The sequence below is a fragment of the Canis lupus genome, chromosome 21 (genome assembly GCF_011100685.1).
Source record: "Canis lupus familiaris isolate Mischka breed German Shepherd chromosome 21, alternate assembly UU_Cfam_GSD_1.0, whole genome shotgun sequence".
In the NCBI taxonomy this organism is placed as follows: Eukaryota; Metazoa; Chordata; class Mammalia; order Carnivora; family Canidae; genus Canis; species Canis lupus.
Genome location: NC_049242.1, coordinates 35,634,670 through 35,645,145, shown reverse-complemented (window position 1 = coordinate 35,645,145; position 10,476 = coordinate 35,634,670). Strand labels below are relative to the sequence as shown.

Sequence of the window (10,476 nt, the reverse complement as noted above, 5' to 3'; positions counted from 1 at the left end):
TGCATGTGGCACGCTGACCGCATCCTAGGTGAGTTTGGCAAAGGTCAGACCCAGCCAAGGCCCAGTGGTTCCACCCCAACTGTCTGCAGGGGAAATGGGGGCTGGGGGCGGTGCAGACCCCAAGACCCTGGAAGCGGTGGGTGCTAGAAAGGGCTCCCTGTGTTGTTTCTAGCCTAGGTGGGGCGACAGTGCTCGTACGGTTAGGGAGGACTCCGGCTCATGGAGAAATTTCCTTTGGAATTAAATACAGGCATGACTTTGACAGGGGAAACCTCACTCAGGCCTAAAGAATGTGTTGGGAAGTTCTGAGCGTGGGGCTGGCCGTCTCTGGAGGCTGGCAGGAGGACCCAGGCTTTCGTCTGGAACACCCCGTCTGCAGAAGCTCGGTGGGTGTGCAGGCCTCCCCAGCAGGCTGGTGCGGGGAGGGGGCCCGGGGGGGGGCAGGGACGGGAGCGAGGGAGGGGCAGGAGGAGAGGGAGAGCTCAGGACCATTTCCCCAGGATCCCTGGCACTGAAGGGCGGGGAGCGGGTGTTCTCCGTACTTGGTTTTCCAGCGCAGGCGGGACGCGCGCTCCTCTTTCATGGGCTGTGCAACTTGGGGGGAGGCCCCAGGAGCCCCGGGCTTCTGCAGAGATCGCAACGTCAGGATAAGAATAGCTGGCGTCCCTGCTGGCTCCTGCCCGGGTTTCTCCAGAGGGCCAGCTCTGCTTCGTGGGTCAGGCCAGCACTCTCGATGAGGCTTGGGGCCCCCACCCGGCCCGAGCTGGCTTAAAGTTTCCAGCACAGCGTCCAGGGGAGGCTGGGGGCGCCCTGCTGCGTTCGAGACAAATGTGCATTTTACATGTTCCTGAGACTGACCTGCTTTTAAGGTCAAAAAAAAGGCTGAAGAAGGGGAAAACAGGCCTTGGGAATCTCGTGGGATGGAGGGGAGGCTTCCTGCGGCTTTCTCACAGCACCTCTCCTAGCCTGGCACCAGGGCCCAGCCTTGGGGACCCTGCTCTCCTGCAGAAGCAGCACCCAGGCCCCCAGCATGCCTGCACCCCGGGGTCCGACCGAGCTCCGTAGAGCCCTGGGTTGGGCTTGTGCGCGGTCCTTGCCACTTCTTCCCCCATGACCTTGATGAGCGATGTCAGCTCCCTGCCCTGGTTTCCTTGTCTATAAAATGGGGCTCCTCTTGTTCTCTTTGGAAGACAGAGGGGATAGACTGTGGGTGCCAAGGTGCCCGGCACCCGTGGGCGATGGAGGGGGTTGTTTTTCCTTGCACGCCTGCTTATCCTCCTCTGTCAGATGGCAAGTCCTGGGCTTCCTCGTGGTTCTGTGTGACTGGAGCAGAGGGCTCCAGGGTGACGCGGGAGGTAGTCTTGTGGTGCATGAGGATCCCTGGCTTGACCTGATGTTCTGGGCCTTTTCAGTAGAACGGTATTCTGTTCATAGGATGAAATCCACTGGCTCAGGCTTAAGCTCAGAAGGTTGTTCAAGTGTTTCCATTGGCACCTCTAAGCTCCTGGCGTGGGGTAAGCACTGCCGATGGAGGTGCGCCCTGGGGCTAAGTCCTGGCGGCCAAGTCCTGGGGGCCGGGCACTGTCCTAAGCACCCGGACCTGTCATCCCTTCTAATCTGTGCAACAACCACAGGAGGTTCTCGTCTTACGGATAGGGAAACCGAGGCACAGAGAGACTCTGTCATTTGCTCAACATCCCCCAGCTTGTAAGTGACCCTGTATTCAAGCCCAGGCATGTGCCCTGCACCTGTGTCCACCCCTCATGCTGCTCCAGGTACACTTGGTGCCAGGGGGCTGTGAGGGGGTGGAGGAAACAGGGAGTGAGGCAGCGGTGTGCGGAGTGCAGGACAGGGCTGGAGAGGGTGGTGTGGGAGCATGCACTCCACGTGGCGGGGGCTCTCCTGGGTGCCCAGGACCTTGCAGGTGCAGACACGCAGTAGGTGCTCTCTGAACGTCCCCTGGAGGGAGGCCCCCTCCAGCCACAGTGAGCAAAGTGAGCAAAGCTCTGAGGGTGAGCCGGTTTCGGTGGGTGGAGGCCCCCCTGGGCCTCCATTTCCTGTGTCCTCACTCCTTCCCCAGAGGGTGTCCTGTCCAGAGCCCTGGGCTTGAGCTGACACCGAAACCACGGATGGCCCTGGGCCCCGGGGGCTCCACCCAGGTGGCCTGCTCCGTGGGGTCTCACGAGAGCGGGAGCGCCCAGTTTCCCTAGGAGTGTGGGCACGGGGGGGGGGGGACCTGGAGACGCCCCACGTGGTGCTGAGGAAAGCCCTGGGCTGGGGCTGTTTTCTCCCCGCAGCTGCTCTCCTCTGAGAAACCCTGAGCTGGAAAATCCGGGAAGCAGCAGGGCCGTCTGCAGGCCCAGCCCCCGGCCCCTCGCACAGCCTCTGGACGGAGCTGGAGCTGCGGGGCCTGGGCCAGAGCTTTCTAAATATAGCTTCCTCCTCCTCCAGACCTCCAGACGGCAAAGACCAGAGCCTCTGCGTGGCTTCCGTCCTGAGGCTTAGCCTCCAGGCTGTTCGTGGGAGGGAGGAGCAGTAGACAGGGAGTGGCCAGGACTGGAGACAGGGGACACTGAGGCCCACATGCCCAGGGGCCGTGGCCCTGCGTTCCTGCCTTCGGTCCCTGGGGGGTCTGGGGTCTGGGGCCCTGTCCCGAGCAGGCTCTGCTGTGACTGAGGGACAAGAGACGGGTCAGCTCTCCTGAAGGAGGAGAAAAATGATCTGAGGAGGAGGAAAGAGCCTGCGGTCAGGGTTGAGCTCCCAGCTCCACCTCTGAGCTGAGTGATGGCAGGTCCTTCATCTTAAACTTGTTTCTCATCTGTGCAGTGAGGGTCAAAGTCCCCTGTTGAGGGGATTAGAGAGACTGTGTGCCAGGTGGCCGGCACTCGTGCCCCCCCGGGCCAGGGCTGCGTCAGGACGCCATGGGTTCCCGTATGGCTCTGGAGGACGGGCACACGGTGTGGCATCTCATCCCAGCGGCTCTGTGGCACTCAGGTGACCCCTACAGTCTGCACCGGGGTGTGTCTTTCATTTGCCTTGGTGTAGCATGGGGTCCCCTCTTCCAGTCCTCATTAGGAGAGGTACCGCAAAGCACAGAACCTCCACGCCCTTTAGATAGGGGAGCAGCCAGTCTTCCAGAACTTAACTCCTCAGCCAGCCTGTGCCCAGCTGGGTGCCGAGAGGCCCCTTTACAACATCAGCCTGTATGGGAACAAGGGAAGAGAAGCTGGAACTACTGAATGGAATAAAATCCTGGATTTCTCAGCTCCAGGCCTGACTCTGCTAGGGAGGCACCAACCGGTGTGCTCCCAGCCCCCAACCACTGAGTTCTGTTTAAGGCAGGAGGTCCTGACCTGCTCCCAGGTCTCTAACACTGGAAAGGCAGGACCTTGTCTCCTTCAATTTAGGAATATTTAGAGGAGACCCCAAACTAACAGCCTTATCATATGGAAAGCCTGGTCCTCGTACAAGGAGAGGCCTCTCTGCTCCAGGAACTTTACTCCTATTGGGTGTACAGGCCACTGCCCATTGATCTGACACTCTTTGGATAGAGATAAGTCAGGGCTAGATGTGAAATCGCCAAGTGTTGCCAGGGACAGAGACAGAGAGGCGCTGTTGAGACTGCCCTTCTGCTGACACGCTGGTCCCCTGGCAGGGGTGCTCCATGGGAATAAGGTGCTGGATGGGCGGAGGCTGCACAGCTTTCTGTTGCCATGGCTACTGTTCACAGGGCACTAACTCAACACACAGCCCTGTGGAGTTGGTCCTGTTATCACCCTATTTGTTTTTTCTTAAGAGTGATAGAAAGTGTGAGCTGAGGGTGGGGGTGTGGGCAGAGGGAGAGGGAGAAGATCTTAAATAGGCTCCAGGATGGGCTCGACACAGGGCTCAACCTTGGGACGCTGAGATCATGACCTGACTCAAAATCAAGAGTCACTTAACCAACTGAGCCACCCAGGCACCTCCACCCTCATTTTCAAAAGAGGTTGAATCCGTATCCCAAAGTCACACAGCTATTAAATGACAAAACCAGGATTGGCCTCTAGGGTTTCTTCATACCTTAGAGTTCCAGGCTTTCCAGTATGATCACAGTTTTTTTTTTTTAAAGGATTTTATTTATTCATGAGAGACTCACAGAAGAGAGGCAGAGACATCAGCAGAGGGAGAAGCAGGCTCCTCTTGGGGAGCCTGATGCGAGACTCGATCCCAGGACCTCGGGATCATGACCCGAGCCGAAGGCAGATGCTCAACCACTGAGCCGCCCAGGTGTCCCAGCATGATCACAATTCTTACAGAACATTTCTAGGGGCCACTGAGCAGACACATCCACAACAAACAGGCTGGCAGATGATTAGAAGAAAAGCACAGGCTTTCTCCAGGGGAAGTCCTGCTGAGCTAACCTAGCAGAGCTCTGGTAGTTAGCAAAAACATGTCACCAAAGGAAACCTATAGGTTTAGCGTACCGAGACTTTTCAAAAGTGTTTGGCAAGGTTCTGTGCCAAAAATGTTTTCATACCTGGAAGAACATGAATTGCTTCACTGTGGCTTTGCAGGGAATACTTTGTCATTAGGGAAAGGACGATGTTCCAAGGGATGAAGGTGCACTCCTCTTGATGGAGAATGGGAAGTAGCAGTGCCTCACAGGGATTGGTGCTGAAAGGGTCTTATTAGCTCATGTTTTTGGTTTTTTTTTTTAGCTCATATGTTTTTAATTTAAGATCTGGAAACGGAAGCATATAGTGAAAATGCCAAATCTATAATCTAAATCTCACTTCCTGGGAAATGAGAAGCCCAATTAGTGGAATATGTGTTTTTTGCTTTGGGAGTCTCTCTCACCCTGACACTGACTCTTCTGTGCCCCCTTCCATTTTCTGAGCCCCTTAGGATTACATTGGGTGCACCTGGGTAATCAGGATTCTCTCCTTATCAGGTCAGCTGACTAGCATCCCTGAATTGCACCTGTGACCTGAATGTCCCCTTACCTGGTCACACGACACGTCCATGGGTTCCAGGGAGTCGGATGTGGACATTTGGGCGCAGGGTAGTCCCCTGCCTACGCAGATATTATCAACCTTTTTAGTTGTGTCCACTAAGTGAAAACATGATGTCCTGCCTTTTTAAGTTGCATTTTGTCAATTATTTGTGAGGTTCAACATCTTTTTCTGTGTGAAGAGGTGGAAGGTTTCTATTATTGTTGTCTGTGTCTTTTGTCTCCTTTTCTATTGGGTTGACTTTGGTTGGGGTTTTTTTTTGGGGGGGGCTGTTTTCAGTTGAATTATAAAGTCTTGAGGGCAAGGAGTTTTTCATACTCACATTTACTTCCCAGTGCCTGAAGATGTGGCCAGATTCAGAGAAGCTCCTCAATGCCTGTCGGCCTTCCCTCTGGCCTTCCCACCCCATTCTCTTGCTTTTCTGCTTTGGAAGGTGTCTGGACCTGGATGCTTCCAGCTGAACTGGCTGAGTTGGGTGTGTCTAGGAGGGTGTCATGGTCTGTGGCCTACTGCACTGTGGACTTCTCAAGCCATGATGGGCTTTGGGGTCAAATGGTGCGCAGCCCTCTGCCCCTGTCTAAGCCCTTCTGGCATTTTAGGGTTGCTGCTATGGGAACAGGATAAGCATTGACCCCTCCTTTTGAGAGGGAGAGCCCCTCTTGCTGGGCCACCCACCTTGCCATGGTGAGGCCATGACAAGACCCACCACCCATGACCTGGCATGGTGCAGCCCCAGGGGGTCAATCTACCTCGTGACCTCACCCAGCAGGCAGCAGGTAGAGATTACTTTCCCCTGTTGCTGACCTAGAGATGGAGGCTCTCAGAGGCCAGGGGCCCCACCCCCCAACATGATATGGCTAGTTTGGGGTACGGGGACTCTTCCAACACCAGCCCTCTCCCATGGCCTCCCTCTCTCCCCCATTTCTCCAGCCTGATGGGCTGGCAGCCATGAGAAGGCAGCCAGGCTGCAGCGCCCATGCAGCCGCACCCCTCCTTCCTTTGGAAACCAGCAGCTGCCTTTGCCAGGCAGACCCAGACCCAGGCCTCGGAGGAGGGGGCCACAGGGAGCCCTCTGCAGCCCCTTCCGGCATGGGCAGCAGCCTGGGCTCCGGCTCCTCCTGTGCAGCCGCCCTGGGGCTGGAACTCATTAGCTCTTTTATTAAATCCATCTGCTCTGCATGGAGACTGGCCCGAGTCTCTGTGCTCCCCGCCCTGGATATGTGGCGGGGGGCTGCACACAGATGCCATTGTGCGAACTGGGGCGGCATCCTGGAGGGCAGACGGGTGAGCACGCTGTGTGGGCGAGGGCTCCGCCTCGCCTGCAGGGTGCGGATGCTGAGGAGCAGGAGCCAACTGGGAGTGAGGGGAGTCTGGACACCCTTCTGGAGCATCCAGAGCCTGTGGGGCCTGGGATAAAACGGGGCCTTGCCCTTCCGGGGCGCTGTGGGTGTGCTGCTCTGCCTTCTACTGATGAAGCTGCTCCCTCCCTCCCCCCAGGAGTGCATCATTGACGAGGACTGCGGGCCCACCAGGTATTGCCAGTTTGCCAGCTTCGAGTACACCTGCCAGTCTTGCCGGGACCAGCAGACAGTGAGTGTGCCCAGAGGCCTCTGCGGCTGCAGCACCAGGACCATGGGGGCTGGGCTGGGTCTCAGAGAAGAGCATGTGGGGGAGAAGGCCAGGAGCCCCATGGGTTCTCCTCTCTTGGGCTTCTGGAAGCCTTCAGTGGGGCTCAGAACCACGTCCATGCTTGAGCGAGCCTCTCCATGGTGCCCAGTGGGACTGACTCCTGGGAAGCCATCTGCTGCATGGTCTCTGGCTCCACTGCCTGCCTCCTGGTTGGCAGAGGGAGGGCAGGAAGACACAGCAGGAGGCCCTCCACCTGTCCCTTCCCCTGGGGCAGACCCATCCCCCTGGATACAGCCAGTGACCCTACTGCAGCCCCCACTCCCGTCCTCCAGATCCCATTCTTTTCAGAGAAGGCAGGAGGAGAGCCAGGAAGAAGCCAGAGTGCTTCCCCGATAGACGTTTCACCGAGAAGCTGGGAGCCAGGGAAGCGGAAACTCCCTCCACCCGACAGATGTTTTGGACAAAGCCATATGGGCTCATAGACTTCTCCTGTCTTTTCATTCTTGAGACAGTCACACAGCAGGATAACAAGTTTGGGAAATAGAGGGCTTCTTACTCCCCCATCCAGTGCCTTCTGTGGTTAGGCAGCTGCACTTCTCCCTGCCGCCTGCCACGTCGGAGCACGACTGTGGGGTCGCAGTGGTCAGTCCCAGGCCCCAGGGGGAAGCCCCATGCACCCTCCCCATCCACAAGGCCTCCGGGCTCTCAGAATCCGGCTGCTGCCTGCATCTGTGGGCCCCTGACCTAGGGACCTAATAGAAAGGAGGCAAGTCTGGGGGCTGACTGCAAAGACACACTGTGTCCTTTGCAAAAACTGACGTTGCATAGGAGATTCAGACATGTGACACCCCCCCCCCCCCGTGCTATTTTTTTTAGACTTTTTTTTAAGGTTTTACTTATTTATTTGAGACAGCACACGAGCGGATGGGGACCCAAGCCAAAGGCAGATACTTAACCCACCGAGCCATCCAGGTGGCCCCCCCCCCAGGTGCTATTTTTCCAGTGTTCTCACCCCTCCTGTCTCTGCCCCCTTGACTTGCACTAAAAGCCCCGCACACCTCAGACCTCGTTTGGCCCCCCCTTCCCCCTCCAGGGTAACGGGGCCCCTCCTGTGGTGTGCTCAGGCTCTCAGGGCTAGGAGCGTGCCAGCCGGCTTCTCTCAGGTCCGAGAGCCGGGGTGCCATTGTCTGCCCTCCCTCCCCACTCCCTGCAGCTCTGCACCCGGGACGGTGAGTGCTGTGGGGACCAGCTGTGCGTCTGGGGTCACTGCGCCAAAACAGCCACCAGAGGTGGCAACGGGACCATCTGTGACAACCAGAGGGACTGCCAGCCTGGGCTGTGCTGTGCCTTCCAGAGAGGTGAGTGGGCTCTCGGCTGAGTACTGGGCACGCCCGGTCCAGGCCAACACACCTTTCCAGGGGCGCGCCTCCTGGGCAGGCTCCCGACGGCTCACTGTGCGTGTGCCAGCCCCACCACCTCTGCCCGAGGCAGCCTCCGCCTCCGCTGGGCCACACGTCTCTCTCTCTGCCCCCGGTTGCCATCTAGAAGAGTTCAATCCCTTCAGGATGCACGAGCCCAGGGCAGGAGGACACCCCCAGATGGGGGGATTTGAGCAGCCCCTCTCCACCCTCTCCCCTGTTTCCTGAGGATGGAGGCCCCCTTCTACTCCGCTTCCACTCTCACTGCCCCTCCCGGGGAGGCTGCTCAGCCACTTGCCCTCCTGAGCTCTCAGTGTGGCTCCTCGGGCTGCAGCTGCCCTGTTGTCTCCTTAGTGAGGAGGCTCCTCTGCCTCTCAAGGCTTCGGCCAGCTGCAGCTTCCCCTGCACCTTCTCCCTCCGGGGCTCCCAACCTTTCCCGCTACGCCCACCGCCAGGCCTTTATGGGTGCTGGGTCCCGGCCTCGAGTGCTTTTACACATTTCTCTAGAACTTTGGCCTCAAAAGCCAGCATAAGCCTGCGCCTCCAGACAGTCCTCCCTAATTGCTCCAGCCCTCCCGACTCATTCCCTCCTGAGTCCATCCCGCCATAGTTTCCTCTCATCCCACCTCTTCCATTGTAATGAATCTCCACTTTGCGGTTGAGGGTGGAAGGTCGGGGCTGCCCCCGCATTTGTCAGCTCCCTTCCGTGGAGCCTCCCTGCTCCATGCTGAGCACTCAGGGGTGACTGTCCACTGGCCCCAGGTCTCTTGTTTCCTGTGTGCACACCCCTACCTGTGGAGGGTGAGCTGTGCCATGACCCCGCCAGCCGGCTTCTGGACCTCATCACCTGGGAGTTAGAGCCTGATGGAGCTTTGGATCGATGCCCGTGTGCCAGTGGCCTTCTCTGCCAGCCCCACAGGTGAGGCCCCACCTGCCCTCCCTATCAGAGGTTGAAAGCAGATGACCTGCCACCCAGTGGGATCTCAGAGGCAGAGGGGGTGATGCAGTTAGTTTAAGGTAGGGTTAATTTGAGGTGTCCTTGGGTCATTTAGGTGGAGGGTCTCCGAGCTGTCAGATGTCAGCCTGGGGCTCAGGGGAAGGTGTGGCTAGGGGTACAGATTTGGAGCTCACCTGGGTGGTGGTTGAAGCCTTAGGAGTAGGTGACCCAGGGAGAGGGCGTGGAGACAGAAGAGCTGAGGGCTGAGGCAGGAGCCCAAGCCCCTGACAGCGAAGGACAAGCTGAGGCAGAGCGGCACAGTCAGAGGTAGAAGGGAAACCAGGAGAGAGTGGGCCACCCAGTGGGAGGGCACCGCTAGTAATGTCCGAAACTGAGAGACCGTGAGGCATCTGAGTATGGCCCCCTGGCAGTCTACTCACCTGTCCCTCCAGCAGAATCCAGTGGGGCTGGGCAGACACAGAGAAGGCCCTGCCCCGGGCTGCCCCCAGGCTCCACCCTGCCGTCAGGGGCTGCTCTTACCTGGACGCCCAGAGGGGCAAGCGGCTTGGAGGGGCCACGCGTTGCCATACACCGTCAGGCCCTGCAGGCCTTGCCCCAGAGAGTCTCTCAGGCAGACGGACCTCTCCATGGAGGTGGGGGAGCCGCCCCTTAAAAAGTGACCCTCCCTCAGCAATCTTCTGGAAGATCCTGACAGGAAGGGGAGATCCCATTGAGGTGTTAGAGGAGGTGTGAGGGTGAGCTCAAAGGGAGGAGCTGCCCCCATGTTGAGAGCCCAGTGTCACTCCTCCCCACCACGGGAGACAGGCCCCTGGGCTGAGCCCCAGTCCCCCCTCTCTCCCCAGCCACAGCCTGGTCTACGTGTGCAAGCCGGCCTTCATGGGGAGCCGTGGTGAAGACGGAGAGAGCCCGGTGCCCAGAGAGGCCCCCAGCGAGTACGAGGATGGCAGCTTCATTGAAGAGGTGCGCCAGGAGCTGGAGAATCTGGAGAGGAGCCTGTCTGTGGAGATGGCCCTCGGGGAGCCCGATGCTCCCTCTGAGCTGCTGGAAGGAGGAGAGATTTAGACCGAGGCCCGTTGTGCGGGTAGACGTGCGATAGAAATAGCTAATTTATTTCCCCAGCCGTGTCCTCTAGGTGTGGGCTTACCGGGCTTTTTTCCATGGCCTCTTCCCAGTACGTTTTCCCTCTGGCTTTAAATAAAATGAGGTGCTGTGCATTTGCCCAGCTCCCCCAGGCTGTACACCCTACATGTCACAGTTCGGGTGCCTGGGGAAGACAGGGCTGTGTGGGAGGGTGGAGGTGGAGGGCTGCTAAACTGGTCCCGATTATTGGCCACTTTGCCTCCGATGGTTGGCATGTGGCACACTTCATTTTGTTCTACATCACCTTGGGAATTGTTGGAGGGGTGGGGATGGGATGGAAAAGGATGCAGGTTTCCCCATGACGGGTTTTGGGGAAATGTTGACTCTTTCACATACGGAG

The 10,476-nt window shown here is 58.3% G+C and overlaps 1 protein-coding gene across 1 annotated transcript in view; it reads left to right on the top strand.

Annotated features, from left to right (window-relative positions):
- DKK3 (dickkopf WNT signaling pathway inhibitor 3) overlaps window positions 1-10,058 on the top strand; it is a 40,436-nt gene extending 30,378 nt beyond the window's left edge. The window contains 4 exon segments of the mRNA NM_001284475.1: window positions 6,489-6,581; window positions 7,834-7,978; window positions 8,801-8,957; window positions 9,839-10,058. Of these exon segments, the coding sequence (NP_001271404.1) occupies window positions 6,489-6,581; window positions 7,834-7,978; window positions 8,801-8,957; window positions 9,839-10,058 (615 nt within the window).
- The last annotated feature ends 418 nt before the right edge of the window (window positions 10,059-10,476 follow it).